This window comes from Pan paniscus, chromosome X (assembly GCF_029289425.2).
Source record: "Pan paniscus chromosome X, NHGRI_mPanPan1-v2.0_pri, whole genome shotgun sequence".
Lineage (NCBI taxonomy): Eukaryota > Metazoa > Chordata > Mammalia > Primates > Hominidae > Pan > Pan paniscus.
The window spans coordinates 153009988-153034224 of NC_073272.2; the positions used below are offsets into that span (position 1 = coordinate 153009988).

General features: G+C 46.7%; 1 protein-coding gene across 7 annotated transcripts in view; it reads left to right on the forward strand.

Annotated features, from left to right (window-relative positions):
• ZNF185 (zinc finger protein 185 with LIM domain) overlaps positions 1–24237 on the forward strand; it is a 75329-nt gene that overhangs the window by 47662 nt on the left and 3430 nt on the right. For all 7 annotated transcript variants that reach the window (XM_008965811.4, XM_008965835.4, XM_008965822.4 and 4 more), the window contains 5 exons: positions 13868–14065; positions 18011–18121; positions 19619–19699; positions 21362–21433; positions 23563–23665. In XM_008965811.4, coding sequence (XP_008964059.1) covers positions 13868–14065; positions 18011–18121; positions 19619–19699; positions 21362–21433; positions 23563–23665 — 565 coding nt within the window. The remainder of the gene's footprint in view (positions 1–13867; positions 14066–18010; positions 18122–19618; positions 19700–21361; positions 21434–23562; positions 23666–24237) is intronic.

Consider the following 24237-nt stretch of genomic DNA (forward strand, 5'->3'; position numbering starts at 1 on the left):
AGGGTAAAAGTGCAAAAGTGACAGAGTGAAGCAGAGAGAGAGAGGCCAGAGGGAGAGAAAGGGAGCATGTGTGAGCAGGCATGAGAGAGTGACACAGGATGTGACTGGCCATGTGTTGGTGTGTGCCACTGTGCATGAGCAAGAGGACAAACGTGCCTGTTACTGGAGCTGACCATGTGGCATTGGTGTGAGAGTTTCAAGTCAGGCTCTCTTGAAGGCATCTTGCCTGCCAGCGCAAACACTGCATGTCCTTGCAGCTCTGGACACGTCAACAGGCCAGTGATTCCAGGGGTGCAAAGCGAACAGTTTCTTACACAAGACAGAAATGTAGAAGGAGAGAGCTAAGACTCATATTGCCCCGAGAAAGGAGCTAGTGGAATCCAGCAGGGCATCTGCTGTGGGGAGCAGGTGGAGCCTGGGGCTCCTTTTGCAGGGATGAAAGAAACACAGTCATCTGCCTTCTTTGTTCTGGGGCTTCTTGTACCACAGAGGTTCCATAATTATTAATAGTTAGATAGGAGGTTATTTTTAGGGCCTGGCTCAACTGTTAGATAACAAGTTTTACCTTCTAAGAATATCTAGCCCATCTTTGATTCATTGGCTCCAGGCCCTGGAGGGTCCCAGTCCAAAAACAGAGTGAACAACTTTGGACTTGCTGTCACATTGTGTGGCTTCTAGAACTAGTCAGTGTTCCATGCAGAAGGGGTATAAAAAGTGAGGCTTGTGGATGAAGGAGGAGGCGAGTGGTTCCGGGTTTTGTTTTCGTTTTGCAGGGGAGTGTCAGGAAAGGCTTTCTTTACAGGGAGAGTGATGTTGGAGCTGGGTTTGGAAGGCTGAGGGAGATTTTGCCAGATGTGCCAGACGTGCTTGGGAAGGCATTCCGAGTAGAGGCTCACAAAGTGTATAGGGAACATCCAGTCAGGTAGCCATCACAAAGGAGGGTTAATCCAGCCTGGCTTGGCAGGAAGCACCAAGTAGGGGCTGGGAAGGCACCTGCTCCTAGGCTGAGGAGTGTGACCCACATCCTGAGGGCCTTGGGAGCCACTGATGGTTTTCCTGCAGGAGAGTGCCACAGCCAGACTCGAGTCCAAAGAAGATCCCTCCATTGCCCTGTGGAGGACCAGGCCAGGGGAGTATACGACGAGACAAGGCAGGAGGCCATATTGGAGACTGTTTGCTTACACCAGGGGCAAGGTGATAAGGCTGCAAGTATTTTTGAATTATTAAAGGTAAAAGTGGGCTTGGCGTGGTGGCTCACACCTGTAATCCCAGCACTTTGGGAGGCCGAGGTGGCAGTATCACTTGAGCCCAGGAGTTTGAGACTAGCCTGGGGAACACAGCGAGACCCCATTTCTACAAAAAATTTAAAAACATTAGCCAGGTGTGGTGGCACATGCCTGTAGTACCAGCTACTTGGGAGGCTGAGGTGGGAGGATTGTTTGAGCCTTGCACGTCGAGGATACAGGGAGCCATGTTCCTGCCACTGTACTCCAGCCTGGGTAACAAAACAAGATCCTGTCTCCAAAATAAAAATAAAAAAAATAAAGATAACAGTGAGGGAAAAGTGGTAGCCAAGGTTGCTCCCCAGATTTCAGGGCTAGGCAATTGGATGGGTGGTGACAGGAACTAGCTGAGGGTAAGGAGTTTGGGGGCAGGCCCGCTGAGAGATGCACAGAGATGAGAAGGTCACTGGGCCATGCCGAATGAGAAGTACCTGTAGGGGCTCCAGCCAGTGATGTCCAGTAGGCTACTGAGTAAACAAATCTGGAGTTGAGCAAAGATCTGACCTGGGGCTAGAGAGCTGGGAGTTGTCAGTTCATAGGAAGTCACTAAAGAGAATGCATGAGGTTGCCTGGAGAATGCCTTTGGAAGGCAGTGTGTACAAAGCATGTATTCTCGGCTTTTCTCTGCAGGCTTCCAGGGACACTTGTCCAGCCAGGCCCTTGGCTGGGTGGGTGAGTCCACGTGGTTCAGGGATGCTGAGGGAAGCTGCTTCATCAGCTGACATTTCTCTCCATTTTCTGTTTTCTTTTGTCTCAAAAAGAAAAAAAGAGGGGATATTAATTATTGATCCCCTAAAACCCTAGCTGAATATATAAAATGAAAAGAAGTAAAAATATGAGAGAAGCAAAGGCAGATGGACCATAATTTTGGAAAATAATTCCAAAAGGTCTTAAGGAGGAAGAGGAGCTACAGAGAGGTATTGAGAAGGAAAATTTTGGATAAATGGAAGAATCAGGAAAGACTACCGTCATGGAAACCAAGCCACGCTGAGCTAACTTTCCAGTGCTCTGTAGATCCTGAAATAGGCCCATCAGATTTGGCTATGTAGAACTCATGACTGCCTTGAGGGGAGTAGGTTGGGGCAGTGGGAAAGGCTGTAGTTGGATTATAATGGATTGAGGAGGGAGGGGAGGATAAGCAGGTGCAGTTGATGGGGTACACACTCTGAAACTGGCTGTGACGTGATGGATGTGGGAGGGGTGAGCAGATAATTACAGCTACAAGATAATGGGGAAGGTTTCCTATAGGTGAAAGCAACGTGTGCATGTTAGGTAAAGGCTGGGCAGAGGGTGCCTACGTGACCAGTCCCCGATAAAATCCTTGGACTCTGAGTCTCTAATGAATTGCCCTGGTCGACAGCATTTCACATTTGTTGTCACAACTCACTGCTGAGGGGAACTGAGTGAATCCTGTGTGACCCACTGGGAGAGGACTCTGGAAGCTTGTGCCCGGGTTCCCTCAGAAATTTGCCTTGTGTGCTTTTCCCTTTGCTGATTTTGCTTCGTATCTTTTCGCTATAATAAACCATAGCCTTGAGTGTGATGATGTGATGTGTCCTGTGAGTTCTTCTTGTGAATCACCAAGCCTAGGGATGGTCTTGGGGACCCCTGACACAAATGGGCAGGATCAGAACTTTATGCCATAACAAGGACTTTAGATTTTCTTTCGAGGGCAAAGAGGAGCCAGGAAGGTTTGAAGCAGGGGAATGATATGGCGAGAGTATTGCTTTGCAATGGGATCTCCAGTGGCAGTGAGAAGAGTGACTGAAGTGGGCAGAGTGGAGCAGGGAGAAGAGGAAGTGCTTACAGCATCCTCCATGTAAGAAATGATGGGGCCTGGACTAGGGGACTAGCTGTGGAGATGGAGACAGAACTGTAAAATAAGTAGAAGAGATCCCAAATTGGATGACAGGTAAGACTTGGGAGAGCAGTGACGGAGAGGGAAGTGACAATTTAGAAAGCCACATTTCTGGTCGAGTGAGTGGAGTATGTGACCCCTCCTGGCTTAGGTGGTGGCCAAAGTATCTCTAACCTGCCTCTACACTGCCTGCAACTGACTGAGCAAATGCCTGGTCCATGGAGATCCCAAGCTGACAAGGGCACCTGAGGCCAGCCTCTGGCTTTCAGGTGGAGGCCCTACCTAGGCTGGCCTGGCTGGATTGCCCTGGCACACTGCTGTTTTACTGAGGCAGACAGCAGCACTCTGCAAGTGCTCTTCTCCCGTTCCTCTTAGTGGTCTAAATCCTGTAGCATGCTGGGGTGCGACTGTAGACAAATCCCCTTTCCGGGCCCCCTGGGGTTCTCTATTTGCAGTCTTTGGGTCTGGTCACTGGCATGGCATCTCAGTAGGCTAGGTTCATCAGGAAGGGTCAACTATGTCATGGCACCTGATGGGCAGCATTTAGAGTCTGTGGGCCAGGGGCTTAAGGGCTGCTTACTGCTAATAGTTCTAAGTAGCAAGCATTCCCTCAGTCCTAGTCTGGGCACACGCCAGGAAGAAAGCCACTAGATGTGCTCTCCTAGTGGATAACTAGCCTGGAGTTCCAAGAAGGGCAGAGACAGGCAGAGTGAGAGCCTTCAGAGATGTAGGCAACGATAGTAGCAGAACTTCGAGGGAGAGTAGATGGAAAAATTAAAAAAAAATCCTTGTCATTATTTTTAAATGTCTGAATTGACCAGATTAGAATCTTTGAGAGTCTAGACACTAGGGAGATCTCATGGGTGGGCCAGTTATTATATCATATGGAGGGAGAGTACGTGTGACCCAGCACGAGAGGACCAGAGGACAGTCAGTGCTAAGGGTAAAACTTTACTTAGGCCATGGGAGATTGAGTTTTTCATCAGTTGGCAAGTTTTCACTTTAATACTCCACTGTTTCCATCATTTCAGACGACTGGGGATGATAAGGACAATGTAATTTGGGGGATAAAGGAAGAACTCATTATATTTCTTGGATGACTTTACTGGGGAAATGGATTCCTTAGTCATTTGAAAGAAGCGGTAGAATTCCACATGTGGGGAATACTTGTTCTAACAAAAGCTTAATAACATTAGTGGCAATGATCCTTTTATATAAGGGAAAGCTTCAAGCCAGTGAGAAAAACATAAATAAACTAGTAAGAACATATTTATAATCATGAGATTTGGGTGCAGAATAAAATCAAATTGGCAGTTCAGGAAAGGTCCTAAACATCTGTATATTAACAATATTCCATCAGTGAGCAATGTGAATTTCCCATAATTGAAATGATGATTGATAACCTTGTATTGTTCTTATCTAATATAAGGCAAAGCAGCACTGGGGCTTTGATAAAGAGCAATATCTCATGTGCACTGAGGACACTGAAACCCTGCTAGGAATTCTATGGAATTTCTAAAATATTTATATTAAGGACATTTTACCCATTATAGACTAATTTAGGGAAGGTTCTGCACTTTTTTTGATTTGACAATGTTTCCAATGCAATTTATACAATATTAAATAAGACTAATTAGTTTTTGCACCTTTCTTGTTACAAGGTGAAAGAACTAATCCTTTGAGATTTTCCAGAAGGTCCCTGGCAAATCCCAAAGCCAGTTTTAGGTATAAAATATATTTAAGTTTTGATTGTGGGAAGGCAAATGTTAAGAGTTGTCAGGAGTTCTCGAACATTTGATTGAATAGCATTATGGGTTAGCGAGAAATACTACTTGGTTAGCTAGTGAATCAGAGTTGTAAAAATTTTCAAGTAAACATATGAGGTAACATGGTTGTAAAGAATCTTCAGTTCCTTTAAAGTTGAAAAGACTTTAAAAAAATAACTAAGGACAAAATAAACTGAACATACAGATAGGGCATTACAGTATTTTGATAAGACATAAAATCTTTGCCTCTTAGGCAGATTACTCAGAAGAAAAACAGACCATTTATAACTTTTTATTAGGGACAGACCAATGATCAAGAATTTTTTTTTTTTTTTTTGAGATGGAGTCTTGCTCTGTTGCCCAGGCGGGAGTGCAGTCGCGCGATCACCATGTTGGCCAGGCTGGTCTCGAACTCCTGACCTCAGGTGAACTGCCCACCTCAGCCTCCCAAAGTGCTGGGATTACAGGCGTGAGCCACTGCACCTAGCCTAAGAAAATTTTGTTATTTTAACAGAGAAACCAACATTTTAATTTTATACAATTATAATATTTGATATTAGTTCTTTTTTGAAAATCTTATAAATACACTGAATAAAAGTTTTAACCATGACAAATAAAATTCCTTTTCTGTGAACATTTTCTAATTTTAAAGATATTTGTTTACATTTTGTCTCACACATTTTTAAATTATTTGTCATTTTAATTTGGGACAAAGCTATTCTCTTTTTCCTTAGGAAAAGCATATTTGCATACAAAGTTGTTTCCCTTTGCCATTTTTGCCATTATTACTTTTAGTAGTTTATATATATATATATATATATATATATACACACACACACACACACTTATTTACTTATTATAATTTTAACCATTAATAACTTCTCTTTCACAGAGAAAACAGGAGGTAGGTAATTTTGAAATATCATATACCAGCATTTTGTAGCAGACTAGTAAAGCTTATGAATATACATCTCATAACTTTTTATAGTTATATACTTTTTATAGTACCATTTTGCAATGTGGACAAATGAACACATTTAACAGATCCATATGTAGTCACACTGTACCATAAAAAAAGCAAAAAGTATATAAACTTAAAATTAGGTCTAGTGACTAAGTATTTTATCTTCTTTATAAATGATATTTAATGAATTTAGTTAACTTAATTCAGCATAAGTCTAAGGTTTTAAGTTACCAAAAAGATTTTAGAAACTGCCTTTAAGCTTACATATTATAAAACATAATTACTGTTGAAATAAAGTTTGCCAGAATAATCTCAGTTTGGTTAAAAGCAAATTTAAATTTTTATAATCTTAAACATGTAGTAGATATAATACTAGCTTATTCAACATGTAAACCTGTTTAAGTTTAGGAGGAACATACCCAAGTAGAGTAAAAATATATGCTTGTATTCTGTTGTATTATATGTAATTCTGATAACTCAAAGACACATAGGTGTCTATTAAACTAACAATATTAAACTAGTTTTGTTTGCCAAAAGTTTACATAAATTCTGTGAACTTGAATTTTAAAAGCATTTGGGTTAGTTTTTATAAGAATACTTTTTTGTTGTTTACACTGAAAGTATTAGAAGCTGTTTCCTTAATTTATGAGAGCTTTATAATAATTTATATAAGTACTTATTTATCTCTAAGTCAATTAGAATAGAGGATAAGGGATTTTGTAAATTAATTTGGTAATGCCATCTGGAGGTACTGAACTATTACACATATACAACATACATGTATACTAAACATACAGACAGACACAAATAGAGATCTAATGGCGAGCCCTCAATGGGTGCAGGGGGCCTGAAGCTCTACTGGCTATAGGCAGTTGAGAGGCCTGAGTGGGAAGGGGAAAGCCTGGTGAAGAGTAGATAGGGGTATGTAGGAGGTAGAGGCATTGAAGGGGACAGATGAAAAGATTCAGGGAGCTGAAGGGAAGGTCCAAGGTGGTGAAAAGAAGGGAAGAGGGATGCGGTAGGAAGATGAGAAGGGAGAATCTTAGATGAGCAGGTTTGGGGAGACCCCAGGTTCCCTAATAAGGTCACTGAAGTTCCAAATTACCCTTCGTGATTACCTTTTTTTTTTTTTTTTTTTTTGCCAGTTTTGGAAATACTGGACAGAATGAGTGCCATACGGGCAGGGCATGTAGTCAGCAAGGGAGGAGGAGGAGGATGAGGAGGAGGAAGGGCACCCAGTAGATTGAGAGTTACCTGTGGGAAGAGGCAGATCAAATAGAGAAAGGAGCCAGGCTGGACAGTCTCATTAGGAAGTTCTGCACACAGTCGTCATCTGGGAGCCAAAGTTTCTCTTCAGTCCTCATTGAGGAGCTGAAGGGCTTTCCTTGTGCAATCTCTAGACAAGGTGTCAAGGGAAACAATGAGGCCTCACAGAAGAGCCAGGAATTTGGAGTAAATCTCCACTCAAAAGGAACTAAGAAAACTTCTATCCAGGACGATTCTGGCTAAAATTGAAAAGGACCAGGAAGAGTCCTGCTCAACAGAGTCAGGGGTTAAATCCCCACTCAAAAAGAGCTAGGAAGAGTTCTGTCTGCGAAGATTCTTGCTCAAACAGAAAAGAACTGGGAAGAGCTCATTTAACAGAATCAAAGTAACTGAATCACAGAACCATAAAAAGTGTCCAATAAAAGCAAATACCGTCTCCGGGCAGGGTGCAATGGCTCACACCTGTAATCCCAGCACTTGAGAAGCTGAGGGAGGAAGATCACTTGAGCCCAAGAGTTCGAGACCAGCCTGGGTAACATAGCGAGACTCCTATATCTATAAAAATTTTAAAAATTAGCCAGGCATGGTGGTGTGTGCCTATAGTCCCAGCTACCTGGGAGGCTGAAGTAGTGGAGGATTGCTTGAGCCCAGGAGTTGAGGCTGCAGTGAACTATTATTGCACCACTGCACTCCAGCTTGGGTGACAGAGTGAGACCCTGTCTCAAAAACAACAAATATGGATTTAGATAAAGAGAGACTTTTATTTTATTTTATTTTATTATTTTTGAGACAGAGCCTTTCTCTGTCACCCAGGCTGGAGTGTAGGTGCCATCTCAGCTCACTGCAACCACCACCTCCCGGGTTTAAGCAATTCTCCCGCCTCAGCCTTCTGAGTAGCTGGAATTACAGGCGTGCGCCACCATGCCCAGCTAATTTTTCAATTTTTAATAGAGATGGGGTTTCGCCATGCTGGCCAGGCTGGTCTTGAACTCCTGACCCCAAGTGATTCAGCCGCCTTGGCCCCTCAAAGTGCTGGGATTACAGGTGTGAGCCACCGTGCCCGACCAATACTTTATTTAAAAAGACTATTGCAATAGGGACAATGCTGCAACCTCAGGACTTGCAAACATCACAAAATAATACAAAAAACATCACAAAATAATACAAAAAAAAAGCCTTCTTTTTTCAGTAGGGAGAGTAGTAAGCACAGCTAGCAGCTCAGCTACTTTCAAGGGCCAGTGGGCAAGCAAAGGGGAACCTGTTTGGCATGATTTGACCAGAAATGTGTTTCCCTGTGGTCAGCCGGTTCTCAGGAGAAGCTGCTAAGTGGGGCATGTTCTGCATTGCAGCACTTACTTAACCAGGAGCAAGCAAAGTTCAGGCCCTGTGGGGAGGACAGAAGCCTGCCTAACATTCTGTCAAGGCAAAGGAGAGGGTAAAAAGCAGACAGCTGTGAACACTTGATCATCCTCCAGGCAATAATCCATTCTGGGTTTCTGGCTTAAGACTCTTGAGAAACAAGGGGAAACAACTGGTAGGAGCAGCAGGCTCACCTATATGTAGTTCCGTGAGGTAGCCTTATGGACTTCTGCCACCTTCCAAAACTCAGCATGTCCCAAACCATCTTTATCAACACAGCTTCTCACCAAAAACAACCAAATAAAACAAATTAACTAATGTACTAATTCTGCATCTCCCCCTGTGTTGTTCATCTCAAAAAACTGTTATCACCTCATTGACTCAGACTCTCAACCAGCGAGGTAGAAGAAATGTTTGGGGGCATGTTAAATGTAACACCTATGAGACATGTAAGAGGTGAGGTGCAGGACGCAGGTACATGGTGATAAAAGAAAAACCTCAGCCGGATTAAATTTAAAGGAGTTTCATTGAGCAATGAACTATTTGTGAATCGGGCAGCCCCCAGAATCACAGCAGATTCAGAGACTCCAGCGCAGCTACATGGTGGAAGATTTATAGATTAAAAAAAAGGTGGAGGGGGGGAAATGACGTACAGAAATTGGAAGTGAGGTACAGAACGGCTGGATTGGTTACAGGTTGGGGGTATGCCTTATTTGAACACAGTTTGAACACTCACCAGTGTATGAATGGTTGAAGTATGGCCGCTGGGATTGGCCAAGACTTAGCTATTGTTACAGGTACACACTCCTAAGTTAGGTTTTCAATTTTGTCTGCCTCTAGGTTACAGTTTATTGACAAAGACTCAAATATAGAACTATGGAGTCCTTCTCAGGCCGTATTTAATTTGCTTCAACAATTCCCCCTTTTTGGTCATTTTCTCAACTTTGAGAGATTGACAAAAACCTTAGTTATTGATATCACTATTACCCTTGTAAATGTACTTATATGGTCTTGAAACCCACTGGGAAACAGGAGGACAGTGGGTTTTGTAAGGAGAGAATAAGGACTGAGTAGAAGGTACCTCTTTATGCTAGAATGTTCAGTTTACAGGACAAAAACAAAACCTGGTCTGTTTTAAGAACTATTTGTTTCCTTAAAGTCTTAGTTTGATTATGTTACATTTAGCATGAGCAACTCCATTTTGTTTGGTTTGGTCTGTTGGGTCCTAGTGCATGAGCTCAGTACACAACAATGGCTTGCCAGAATTTTGTTTAAAAAATTCCCCCTGGCTGGGCGTGGTGGCTCATGCCTGTAATCCCAGCACTTAGGGAGGCTGAGGCGGGCGGATCACGAGCTCAGGAGATCGAGACCATCATGGCCAACATGGTGAAACCCCGTCTCTACTAAAAATACAAAAATTAGCCAGGCGTGGTGGCATGCGCCTGTAATCCCAGCTACTCGGGAGGCTGAGGCAAGAGAATCACTTGAACCTGGCAGTCAGAGGTTGCAGTGAGGCAAGATCACGCCACTGCACTCCAGCCTGGTGACAGAGCGAGACTCCACCTAAAAAAAAAAAAAAAAAAAAATTTCCCCTTATTGGCCAGGTTCTCACTTAGGTGAGAGTGTGACCAAAACTTAGGGCCTTAGCACCACTGTTAGTTACCTAGTTACCATCATTTTAGGTTTTCCAGTCTCAGCATGTCATTCATAGGTTATGATGTCCTCATAATCATACATTTCAATCAGTTTTGTTATTCCAGTTGAAGAGAGACCATTTGACATTTCAGAGATGGCTGCATGCAAACATTTGAAACCTTTGAGAGAATACAGTGCACTGGGGAGACTACTATGACTATCAGTAGGATAATACCCAGAGTTTGGAGTATGCTGTTTACCTGAGGTCCCCATAAAACAAACCGCCTAAATTAAATAAAATAAAGAATGAGCTAGACGAAGAGTCTACTCACTTCACTAAGTGATCTTTTCATTAATCCTGTATGACTTAATTTTTATAATCTGCACTTGATATACATATTAGAATTTTAGAAACCCCATATAATTTTGGAATATATATTAATATCATTCACTAAAAATATACCCTGAAGATTAAACATTATTTTTATTGGCCAAGCGCGGTGGCTTACGCCTGTAATCCCAGCACTTTCGGAGGCCGAGGCAGGCGGATCACCTGAGGTCAGGAGTTCAAGAGCAGCCTGGCCAACATGGTGAAACCCTGTGTCCACTAAAAATAGAAAAATTAGCCAGGCATGGTGGCATGCACCTGTAATCCCAGCTCCTCGGGAGGCTAAGACTGGAGAATCGCCTGAACCCAGGAGGTGGAGGTTGCAGTGAGCAGAGATCATGCCATTGCACTCCAGCCTGGGCAACGAGGGCAAAACTCAGTCTCAAAACAAAACAAAACAGTATTTTTATTTTGACAATGCCTCCCATGATTTTTATACCAAATAAGCCAAATGTCACTGTTGCATTAGTGCATTATCGATGTCAAACCCAATTCTTAAATAAAACCTTATAGACAAATGTATTCAATCTTAATCAGTTTGAACATAAGGTAAGAATTTTATAAACCTTTTATAACCCTTTACAATTTTTGTTAAAGAGCAGATTAGTGCTCTAAGAAAACCTGTTGTGCTTTTATGTCCGTGTTCAATTTATGGAAAAACTGAATAATACCCTTTTAAATTTAGTATTTTCATACATATAATTTTTTACAAGGTTAATTTTTTTTTTTTTTTTTTTTTTTTTGAGACGGAGTCTTGCTCTGTCGCCTAGGCTGACGGTGGCATGATCTCGGCTCACTGCAACCTCTGTCTCCCCAGTTCAAGCAGTTCTCCTGCCTCAGCCTCTGGAGCAGCTGGGACTACAGGCGTGTGCCACCATGTCTGGCTATTTTTTTTTTTGTATGTTAGTAGAGAGGGGGTTTCATCATGTTGGCCAGGCTGGTCTCGAACTCCCAGGTGCTCAAAGGAAAATTTAAGACAGTCCATGGAGGAGAAAGGTATAGACAAGGTGATGCAGATATTAAACCAGAAAGGACTTATTTCCTAAGCCAGGAATCGAACCCAGACTGCCACTGTGAAAGGGCAAAACCTTAACTACTGAGCCCAGAAGGAGTCTAGAGTAGTTAATTTTGAGCTTGCAAAGGCTTTTAACTACTCAAGATAATTTTTAGAACTAACTATGATATGAACCCTAAAATTCCTGTTCCCTGGAAGGTAGAGACAAGGAGAAAGTACTGCCACATGGTTACAAGGTCAAGCTCCCAAGGACATAAAACAGGATGGCGACCTTGTCCAGTTTTTTGTTTGTTTCAGGGACCTGCAGCAAAGTTTGTCACTGACCAGCTTGCTGGGCCATCTTGAGCAGCAAGCTTATGGGGGCCCAAGCCCATGTTTTATCCTAAGGTACCCCTCGACACAGAAAAACGACTTTATAGCACAAAATATACCAGATTGACTACAGCTTAAGACTAGCCAGCCTCAGAATTCCTTTTTGCATTAATTAAAATTTTACAGAGGAGATAAACAGTGATTTTACAATCAGTTTGCACAGAGAGAGAGAAGCCTGAAATCTGACTGGGAAGAGATATTTACCCTTTTGCTGGCATGCCAGGCTTCTGGGCTCCCTTTCCCTGAGTGGCCCTGGTGATCTGGCTCTCTGCACCATTGCCCCGGGAGCCAAGCCACAACACAAAAGAATTTTTTTTTTAAATGCACTTCAGTGTGGTGTTGTTCATTTGGAATGTTCCACTGTAAGTTATCTTTCGTAAGATGTCACCATTTCTGTAAGAATTTGCTGCCTCCCGGGCGTAATGTGTAAGCCAGAAGGAACTCAGTTTTCCAGAAGCAATTAATAGGTTCCGTGGAATGTTGATGGTAAGAAAGGAAGGAAAAGGTGACAAGAGTGAGCGTAGACAGCTCTTTCTAAGGAGTTTGGCTGCTGGAAGGGGAAGAGAAGCAGCTGGGGTTAGGTGGGAGGAACTAAGTTTAGAGACGCTAAAAGTGTATGTAGCAGGAGTCACCTGATCAGGTTGAGCTGCAGCAGCAACAAGGAAGTTCCATTTTGACTACTATTAGTTGCAAATTGGACCCTTATGTCAACTTTTTCATCTGTAAAAAAAGGGATGGCCAGGCACGGTGGCTCACGCCTGTAATCCCAGCAGTTTGAGAGGCCGAGGCGGGCGGATTGCCTGAGTTCAGGAGTTCACAACCAGCCTGGCCAACAAGGTGAAGCCCCGTCTCTACTAAAATACAAAGAATTAGCCACGCGTGGCAGCGGGCGCCTGTAGTCCCAGAATCTCTGGAACCCGGGAGGCGGAGGTTGCAGTGAGTCGAGATCACACCACTGCACTCCAGCCTGGGCGACAGACCGAAACTCCGTCTCAAAAAAAAAAAGGGGGGGTAGGGGATGAAAATGCTATTGCTTTCCAGGAATAGCTATGACTACTTCCAATAAAGAAGACAAGAAGATTCCACATGTGAAAACTACGCGGTCACAACGATAAGTGGGCGGGTGCACGCACGCGCGCTGAGATCGTGCGTGCACAGGCCGGGGTGCGGCCGGCGTGAGTACGCCTGCGCGTGCCGCCATTTCCTGCAGCCGCAGACTCTGCCCGCGGTGTTCGCCGAGAAATGAGACGATCAACAAAGAAAATGGTTGTTTTGGGCGAGATCGACCGTGGAGAGGCTTTTTCTGCAGCAGTCCCGGTTCCTGCCACCAGATGGCGCTCGAGGATCACAAATGGGTCTAGGGTTCTCATAATGGCCCCGCCTAAGAAATTTTGGATTCTCCTGGCCCTTCCCCCCTTTGTGGGGTCAACAGCGGATTTGGGAATCTGGTGACCAACACGTGCGCACTCCCCTACCCTTGCCCCTACCGAGCCCTCCAGGGTAGCTTGGGGGAGAAGCTCCTCCCTAGACTGCCGGGTATTTGATGAGCCTGGCCAGCGCACAGGTCTTGAGCACCATGGTCAGGGAAGAAGGCTGAATGGCTTAGGTCTTCCTAGAGAGGCCGGAGGCGGGAAAGAACTGGAGAAAGGAGAGATGGCAGTGGGAAGATGGGGACAAGAATACCAGTGTGTTTCCAGCCAGAAGACTATGTCTTTTAACACCTCATTGAAGTCGTCAGGTGACTTTGCCCTTGTCAGAAAGGAGCAGCACTGCTGGGGTCCTACTGAGGAGGAGACTGACTGCTCCTTGGGGTGGGGGTTGTGCCTCCTTCCTGTCTGCCCCACCCTTGGGGAGATGAGTCCCTCCAAGTCCACGAGACATGACAGCCAGCCTACCTGCCATGGGAGAACAAAGTCTAGTCTCAGGGCACTCACTTCATAAGGGGTCTTATTCTTCCTCAGCGTGTTGGCTGATTTTGAGGGGAAGGATGTGGCCACCAAGGTCGGAGAGGCCTGGCAGGACAGGCCTGGAGCCCCAAGAGGTGGCCAAGGAGACCCAGCTGTACCCACTCAGCAACCTGCAGATCCCAGCACCCCAGAACAGCAGAACAGCCCCAGCGGATCTGAGCAATTCGTCAGACGAGAGAGCTGCACCAGCAGGTAAGAGCCAAACTGCACTGGGACCTTACCTGCTAGAGCCAGTGTTTTTGTCCAGGGCAGTAACCCAGGACAAACCCCCACACACTAGGCATGCCTGTTTATCCTCTGCAGGTGAGTGTGGTTAGGAGCCAGAGGGAAGGAGAGAAACCAGCATCTCAGGGGTAGATATTCATGGGTTTCAGCTTGGAGCCATAGCATCAAATCTGTTAGACTAAGTCTGGCACAGAAAGGATGCACAGAGAACCAGGTTGTCTGGCAGCCAGTTCGAACCTGGAAACCTGGGTCAGGGGAGGGATATAGGTTGCTTTTTCTGTTAATGGAGATGGAAACTCTCTGAGCAAGGTGTGCCATGGTGTGGATGTGATTCACTGCCAGAAATAACAACTGTACCAGTTGGATGAGCTCTTCCACTGCCATCAGCACTGGGATGGCCATGGATTTGGGCAGTAATGTAGCTCCACAGTGCTGACTCAGGGTTGCTCATTGATTGCAAGAAGTTGGCAGCAGTAGCCTGAGGAAACAGGGGCTCTGAATTTTCTGAGAGAGACCAAGAACCAAGGAACAGCCAGGTACTAGGGAACAGACAACACCAGATGCTTGTGCTTTTCTGTGAGCAGCTCAGGTCTCCCAAAGTGGTAGTTTCCTGGCTTCTGGCCTTTGTAGATCAGTGTGGATCCACACCCAATTGTGATGTTTGTGGTAGCTGTAAGAACTTTCCCAATTTTGAAATCCTAGGTGACTTGTAGCATATTTTTTCACATTTGAAAATAATTGAGTTTTGAAAATGTTTTTACAGGCAATCTAGTATCAGATTTTATATCATCCTGAAACATTCTGTCAATTGCCATTTCCAAAAATCCATGGAAAGCTGGAGTTGTTGAACTGGAAACAGTGTGGTCTCAGGAAGTGCTTCACAGCCATTGCAACATGAGCAGGGCCTAGAGGGCAGGAGAGAATGCCATGATTTGATGACATTTTACCCATTCCTGCCAGGTGAACTTCATCTCCCTCTCTATGACAGAATTTTCTGGCTCTCACATCCAGCTTTGGTCACTGGGAACCCACCTATTGGCTCTTGCACTGGCAGGACATGTGGTAGAGGCTTCCAGTTCGAGGCAGGACTGGCTGCATTTTCAAGATGTCCTTATTTCTGGTATTTTGTGGTGATCGTCCTGTCCACTTAACTGATTTTGACCCATTGCCTTGCTGTGATCTCTGTGCTCTCTCTGTCTCCCAGTTCCAGGTCATTCCCTTGACCAGCTTCCAGTCTTTCCTCATCTTGTCCCTGCCAATGAAGTATTCTGGCTCTGCCTTCACTCTCCTGCCATGATCCATTGCTTTGATAGGGTGGCTTCAGGAACAGGGTGAGGAGAGGGCTGTGCTAGCTTTATCTTGCCAAGGAACTCAGCAAAGAAAATTTTTGCTGACCTCTTGCATTCCTCAGCCTCGCTCTGGTCTCTCAAACCTAACACATGGGATGCATGCCAGCAGCCAGCCTCAGTTTCCCTCTGGTCCTTTTCTGTGTGAGGCCAGAGGTCCTTGCTTTATCACTGCCTGGAGCTGCAGTTGATGATGGTGAAAGAAGGTGCACGTGTCTTTTGAGAACTCCCTTTGTTCCCCAGAGATTTTTTTTTCCCAAAGTGGCCATGAGTTTGGGAATAACCAGGAGCCATGAGCCGCCGGCTAGAGATGCTGCATACTAAGAGCCTCCTGTGAGCAGCCATGTACACAGTGAACACGATGGCTAAGGCCCCATCCAGCCGCCCTCAAAGAGCACATAGTCCACTAAGGAATAAGCATGATCGTAATAACCATTAGCACCTGCTGTGTGCTGAGAATGCGCAGGCACTGTTCTCCATGCCTTATGTGGACTCACTCATTTAATTCTCACACCAACTCAAGGAGGTGCTTTTATTATGGAGAAACTGAGGCAGATGGAGGTTAAGTAATTTGCTGGCAGTTTTGCAGCCAGGAAGTGGCCTAACCGAGATTAGAATCCAGACAGAGTGCAGAGCCTGTACTGTTCATCGCTGTGGCATCCATACTGCCCCTCCATTTGTGATAAGCCCAGGAAGGAAAGAAACCAGGTGCTCTGATGGAGAGGGGTTAGAGCAAGGATGGTTAGGGAAAGCTTTTCTATCGAGGAGGAGACAGTTCGGCTGAGACCTGAAACATCTGGAGGAGCCTGCCTTCCAAAGAACCTGGGGAGAGGCATTGTGGACAAAGAAGATAGGGAGGAGGGCCTGAACAATGAGCCCTGTGCTTGGAGGGTACGGGGTGAGGTGAGCAGGGGGCAGGAGCTGGGCCCTGTAGGGTCTTGTAGGTGAGGGAGAGGAGGCTATTGGGAGGGCTCCTATTGCTCACATTGCAGTCCTGGGGGGATGCCCAGGGGATTTTTTCTTTTTTTTAAGAGGCGGTGTTTCACTGTGTTACCCAGGTTGTTTTTGAATTCCTGGCCTCAAGTGATCTTCCTGCCTCAGCTTCCCAAGTAGCTCCAGGGAATTTCTGTTTTACCTTGCCTCTTCAGTTGCGCCGTCCCCTTCAGTATTCTGCTGACATGGATCACAGGATACCAGACACCTGGTAGTTGTTCAGTCAGTAGGAGGTCTTCCTTCCTTCCTCTTAGAATCAATCCTTTTCTCACTCATTGGCTCTGCATTTTATCCCCCGTGTATCTTTTCAGATTTTTGTGGGGCCTCCTCTCCCATCCAGTCCACCTTCTCCAGTCTCTATGGTATATTTCTTTGTCATAGGGTGAAGCAGGAACAGGTACAGGATGATTGGGTACACTGAGGTGAGGTAGGAGGGCAGGCCCTCAGGAAGGGCTTCCCAGAGGAGGAGGTGATATTGTCTGCAAAGGCATATGAGAGCCTGGAAGTCCAGGGGAACTGCAGGCTGGTCTGTACGGCTTGAGTGGCACGTGATACAGTTTGAGACTATGAGGCGAGAGAGCTAGGCAGATGCTAGACCATGATTGTTCTTCCCTTTCCCCACTCTTCAACTAGTTGTAATCTTAGGCATTGGATTCTCTGGCAAGGGGACAATACCCAGTAGCCTGGGCCAGATGGAGGCAGCCATATCTGGAGTATGATCTGAGCCACAGCATGTTGGAGAAAAGCCAGAATCAGCCCAGGGCAGTGTGCACCCATAGTGCTGGCCTCAGGCCTTTGGAGGGTGAGCAGACTTAAGTTGGAAGGTGCAAACAAGTGGTCAGTGGTGCTGCCCAACATCGTGCCCTGAACTGCAGTTGACAGCTACGGCAGCTTTGGTAATGAGGCTCATAGCCTGGGGGCAGGCAGAGTGAGAGCCAATATGGGCTTGGCCAGAGAAAAGCCCTTTTGGGCTGCCGAGGAGGTTGGATTCCAGGCCAAGGGCCATATCTGGCAGCTGAAGTGTGGAGGTTCAGAAAAACTTCGACACCGGTCAGTTTCCCGCCTCTGCTGGGAATGAGGTGCATCTGACTTTCCTCCTCAATGATGCCTAATTTCATTTGGTCCTCTGCCCCTTGGCCTTGTGTTCTCTAGAGAGTTCCCTGCAGGGTGGCAGAAGGAGCTGATCCTAGTAAGGGACCGTCCCATCCAGTGAGGAGGTGAGCTGGGCTGTGTCTTCCCCTTCTGCACCCTCCTGACTGTCACATCCCCGGGAGCCCCATGATTCCACTCTAACTGAGTGAATCACAGAGGCCAAGGCCCTTGGCTGCAGTCAGGAGTACTGAGTGGACACTGGAAGACTGGGGTCTTGCTACCGACTCACGATGTGACCTGGGACATGTCTCAACTCACCTAGCCTGGGTTTGCTTATCTGTAAAGTGAGAAGTTCCATTTGTTGGTCTTGGAGGAAGCTTCAAGAGCAGTGCTCAAGGGTTAGGCTCAGAAAAGCCTGTTTGACCCTGGAAGGTGTCAGCTCCCAGGTTGACGTGCCCACCCCTCCCTTTATTTCTTTCAGGGTGAGGAGCCCCTCGAGCTGCATGGTCACTGTTACTGTCACTGCCACATCTGAGCAGCCTCACATTTATATTCCAGCCCCCGCAAGTGAATTGGACTCCAGCTCTACCACGTAAGAAGGGCTATCTAGCAACCTGGGAGATGTTCCTCCGCCACTTCCTCCTTGGCGGTAAAGGACTTGGCTTTTGTTCCATGTTGCTTCCCATTTAGTGCCTTCCCCAGTTTCTAGCAGGCCATTAGCCAAGGGGCCACACAGGACAGTGTTAGTCCCCTAATATAAACTCCCATCTACCGGGCCTAGACATTCCCACACCTCCTTTTTCCTATCTCTGTAAGAGGCTGCAGTGGTACTTCCTAGTGCACTAGTGGATGTGGCTCTGCCATTCATGGGTCCATGCCTGGGAAGCCAGCTCCAGTCCGTGAAGGCCGGGCCTGTGAGGGCATTCCTGTGTTGCTGTAAAGGAATACCTGAGGCTGGGACATTTATAAAGGAAAGAGGTTTAATTGGCTCACAGTTTGGCAGGCTGCACAAGCATGGCACCAACAGCTGCTTGGCTTCTGGCAAAGGCCTCAGGAAGCTTATAATCATGGTGGAAGCCGAAGTGGGAGCAGGACCATCACATGGCACGAGCAGGAACAAGAGTGAGGAAGGGGAGGGCCCGGACTTTGAAACAACCAGATCTTGTGTGAACTAACTGAATGAGAACTCACTTTTCACTAAGGGGATGGTGCTAGCTGTTCATGAGGGATCCCCCCATGATCCCGTCACCTCCCTCCAAGCCCCACCTCCAACACTGGGAATCACATTTCAACATGAGGTTTGTCTGTCTCTGTCACATGCCCGCTGCTTCACCTGCATTCCTGGCCACCTGTCAGGGTGCAGGAAGGGATGTCACTGCAGGAAGGCTGCTCAGTGAGGTGTGTGTGTTGGGGGTGGGAGGGGGGCATATCCAAGGGGGCCTCTGCAGACATCAGGTCAGCAGGCTGGAGTGTGCAGCATGGAAATGGGGGAAAATTTGGGGCCATCCTGAGCCCAGCATGATGCAGACCTTGTTTCCAGTCCTGCAGAGGCCAGTCCAGGATGAGGCAACCTCTAGGCCTCTGGACCCTAGGAGTGAGAATGGAGAGGTTAGATGTGAGGTGGAGATTGCACAGTAGCTGAGTACCTTCTGGGAAGTGCTGAGTGGTAAAGACTGACAGTGTAGGATTAAGGCTTGGAGGATATCTTGGTTGTGGGTAGAGGGGAAAGACGACGCAGCCCTAAAGTAGGGGTGGAAAGCCCACAGGACTGAAGTGTAGAAGTATAGAAGCCTGGGGAGAAGATGGGGTCACCGAGGTCTGCATGGAGGAGGACAGCACATTGTCATTGGTTGCAGGAAGCCCCTTTCTGGGGCCCTCAGTCCAAACACAACAAGAGACGCTCATGGCCTGGGATTGTAGTCTGAGTCCACAGCAGTGCCAGTGCCTTTATCCTGGGCCTTCCCATGAGCTCTTTCACTTCCTTCAAACCAGGCTGGGTCTCCCCAGCCCTGAACCACTCCTGTGGGCCAGGCCTGGTTCCCTGGAATCTTCTGGTGTACCTCTGATTTCTTCTGTGCTCCTTCTACAGCAAAGGGATTCTCTTCGTGAAGGAGTACGTGAATGCTAGTGAAGTGTCTTCTGGGAAGCCAGTATCTGCACGCTATAGCAAGTAAGAGCAAGTCCCAAACCCTTCCATGTCGACCTTCTCCTGCCGGCTCCCATATTCTCATCCCTGCATTTCCAGTTCCTTGTCCAGGGCTTGGCTCAGAGTAGCTTCGGGGTAGTTGTCGAGTGGATGAGTGATGTAGTTGCTCTCTGATGGGATTGATGCATTTTCTACTGAACTGGGCACCTTTGGGTTCTCCCTTCTGGTGAATTCATCCTGCACACCATTTTCACTGCCATTCTGTTCTGCTTATCTTTGTTGTTTTATTTTGTAAAATGCTGAGAGCACACCTCTTGACAGAGGTGGCAGAGCCCTAGGGACCAACTAGCTCATCCTATTTCTTTTCAGATCACAGAGCTCTTCTCTTCTGCCCTCATGTTCTTTTCTGTCATGCCAGGCTGCCTCATTTGAACACACATGTGACTGCAGTTCCTGATACATGTGTGGCTTTGCTTTTTAATTTTAATTAATTAGTTAATTAATTTTAATTAATTTTTTTTTGAGATGGAGTCTTGCTCTGTTGCCCAGGCTGGAGTGCAGTGGCGCCATCTCAGCTCACCGCAACCTCTGCCTCCTGGGTTCAGGCAATTCTCCTGCCTTAGCCTCCCTAGTAGCTGGGATTACAGGCGCCCACCACCATGCCCAGCTAGTTTTTGTATTTTAGTAGAGATGAAGATGTATTTTAGTAGAGATGAAGTTTCACCATGTTGGCCAGGCTGGTCTCGAATTCCTGACCTCAAGCAATCCACCTGCCTCGGCCTCCCCTTTTCATTGATCATCTCTTCATTTTCTTGCTTTGTGATGCCATGTGGAGGGGTACTTCCATGTCACCTCGGTGTATTGCTACCTACCACACTGAGGTGAGGTCCCTTAGAATGTTTCTTATGACATGTCATCTCACTGGAGGATTTTAGCAATAGAGAGGAGCATCCTGGCCTTATTTCAGGATTGGGCCTCTGGGGCTTCTGGACTGGCTTTTATTGGTGCTGTGGAATGATGAGCATGGCTGTGGGGGTCAAGTTCAAGCCCCAGCTCAGGCCCCCCTGTTAGGATCACTTCGGACAAGATGTTCAACCTTTCTGAGCTTTGCTTTCACCATCTGTAGGCCCTTAGGGTGGTTTTTCTCAACAGCTTATTGAGTTATAATTCACCCTTTAAAGTGTACAGTCCCGAGGTTTTGGTACATTCACAGAGTTATGCAAACATCATTATCCAATTCTGGAACACCTTTGTCTCCCCAAAAAGAAACTCCAAACCCGTCTGCACCCCCTAATTCTACCCCATAACTCAAGCACAGGTATTATACCAGAATGATCCCTTCTTTCTTCTCATTCCCAGTATCTGATTTCTGCTGAGTGGGCTCCTGGTGACTGTCACATTATATCATAGATGGGGAGGAAAGCTCTGCTGTTTTCCCACTGGTCAGTGGGGTCCCCTTGGCATATACAACCTCAGGAATCCTAGCCACCCAGCCCCGATCATCTCCCTCATTGTGAAAGGTCTCCTTTGCCCCCCCATAGAAGGGCCCTGTGGCACCAAGTCATGGATGACGACTGGCATCGTAGTTATGTCTCAGCTTGTGGCCAAAGGTTAATTAGAAAATTAACTATGATAGTGATTTGGCTCTCATCTCTGCCCTCCTCTCCCCTATCAAACTCCCTGCAGCGTCAGCAGCATTGAGGACTCATTCGCCATGGAGAAGAAGCCTCCATGTGGCAGCACTCCATACTCTGAGAGGTATGTTGACTTTCTTAGCACGGAGCTTGCACTTCTACAGAGGAGAATCAGGGAAGGGAGAGTTCCTGCTGAGTCTGTTTGCTTTTGTCTTCTGCTTTGCAGCCTCCAATCCATTTGCAGAAAGGTGAAGGACACTACCGTAGGGTGGTGCTTCCCTTGTTGGGATATCACACTTGTGACAACTAAAGCCTTTGAATTGAGCTAAGACTAGAGGGTAGATACCAACGGTGACTGAGAAGGGAAGTGGTGGCATCTGACAACCCAGAGGACTCGTGTCAGCAGGAGGGGCCCTTCAGATTAGAACCTAATCAATCACTTCATAACCAGAAGTAAAAATAAAATGACTGCAAAAGAGAGGAGTGGGCAGAGAAGGAAGAAAAATGGGCTGCTGGCATCAAGAAGCCAGAAAGACACACAAAGCCAAGAATGCCCAGTGCTGTGGAGCCACCAAATTGAAAGCAGGGGCAGAGAACACCTCGTTCAGCAGTTTTGAAAGCTGTCACTAGATGATGGCACAGTCACTAGACAGTCTTAATGACAAAGAAATCTTATGTTCAGATTCTTGGAATGGGGAGAAGAGAGTCTCAGAGATTGAGTTCACTCAGGCTTCTGTGAAGAAAATGGAATAAATAGCCTTCAGTCCACAATAAGCAAATACGGCAGACCCAGGACTAAACCCCAGGGCCCTGACTACTCCCAGGTTAGGGATGTTTCTACTCTGCCATCTGGCTTCTCATTGATGGGCAGATCTAAATTCATGTGGATGACATTCAGAGACCAAAGCTACATTGGGGAGGAAGAGGAAGGAAGTAAGAGGGTTAAGATAAAGAGAATCCTACCGGGCCCCAGAGGCAAACATATAGGAGCAGACAAGCATATGGGGCCAGGGAATCTCCTCCACTATAGCTGAAGAAGCAGGTGGTTCTAAGTAACTACAGATTACTTGGTGAGGCACATCAGCAGATGAAGTCTTAGCAGAGAAGGGCAGGTTGGTCAGAAACCTGAGAGTTAACCACCTACATAGGAGCAAATTGAATGAGGCTTCCAATTCTAGTGGAGTGACAAACCAGATACTCTAGGGACCCCCCTTTCCATTGCACAACTACTAAATCCAGAATCAGTCATTACTGATCCATTGCTAGGCTTGGAGGAAGGAAGGGGACTCTCTAGGGACAATCTCAGTCACTTGCACACATGCATATGCACAGACACACATGCACGCACACAAAGAACAGCTGTGAGCTGGTGCTGCTGGTGGTGAAAGAAGCAGGAGGAGCAGGACTGCGCTGAGGACAAGGATTTCAAGCAGCACTGCTGTCCAGAGTGAACCCTGGGCCAGCAGCAGGATGGTGGGCCACACCCAAGCTGCCCGTGGCACTTCTGGGTCCTCCGACAGAGCTAATGTGGATCTAGATTGTTAATGTCCCCCCGCCCCTTGGGCTCCTGTCAGAAGCAGACCCAAATCTCTGGAAGAAAGTACCCTGAATTTTGGCTTGTAGGATCAGATCAAGCAGTTACTTTCAGGAAGTGCAGTCTGAGGAAGAAAAGCAGAGGTGACTCTCAGAAACAGGCATCCTGGAACTGGAAAGATGCTCAACCCAGGAGTCAGTATCTAGAACTTCAGTGTCGGATCTGAGTAGGCTCTACAGACAGAGCATGAAGGGTGGGTCCAGGAGTATAGGCAGGGGCAGGGCTCAGTTGGCCCAGGCGTGAGGAGAAGGGCCATCAAGACGGGGCCAGGCAGGGCACACAATGACATGTCTCCTGTAGGAGAAGGCATTGGTCTTCCTGCTCTAGAGGGTAGCAGGCCCCAGCGGATAATCCAAGCAGAAGGTCAGGGGGAGGCAAACTGTCTGGAATAAGTATCATATCAGGACACCTACAGGAGACATGTCATTGTGAGCTGGAAAAAGATGCATGACTAGTTTTTGGAAATAATGCAGAGGTCTACAGCAGGCTGAGAACTGATCTGGCCCAGGGCTGTGCTGCACACCACAGAAAACAGTGGCATCCTGGGGATCCTGACAGCAAACCTGGGCCTGGCTGCACCAAACTGGAAGGTCTGGCTGTGTCACATCAGAGGTCTGTACACCAGCCTGACCACCGGGTTATTGTTCTTCATCTCACAGGACAACTGGAGGGATCTGTACTTACTGCAACCGTGAGATCCGAGACTGTCCAAAGATTACCCTAGAACATCTTGGTATCTGCTGCCATGAATATTGCTTTAAGGTAAAAAAGAGGTGGAAGACACCTTGAGCTAGGCGGTAACTCCTGATCACGTGCTGCTGAGAACGTTTTGTAGAGTGCGGGAGTCTTACGGGTTCAGAGACTGTGGAGAAGGCTTGATCTCCATATACAATTGCACATAGTCGCAGAGGCTTTGCACAACTGGGAGCTGAATGAGCTTCCAAGTCTAAGACAGTAGATGAGTGTTGGTGGTTCTGCATGCTTAGTACTGTAGGGAAGACAAAAGAGGTCTTTTCAGGAAAGACTATTCCTGGCAGAGGGCCAGCAAGTGCAAAAGCCCTGGGGCAGAAGCACTAGAGTGTTCTAGCTTGCGTGGGAGAATGGCAGGAGTGACAGGGTGGGCTAGATCATGTAGGCCTTGGCGGGCACAGAGTTTGGATTTTATTCTAAGTGACATTGGGGTCCCCATTCTCCACAGTGTGTGGCACTTTGTAACCCCAGGTTGTTGGTTCCAATCCATTTAGGGTGTCACCTCTGGGTGCACTGAGAAAAACAACCCTCCCCTTTGCCTTGACAGAATGTTAGGCAGGCTTCTGTCCTCCCCACAGGGCCTG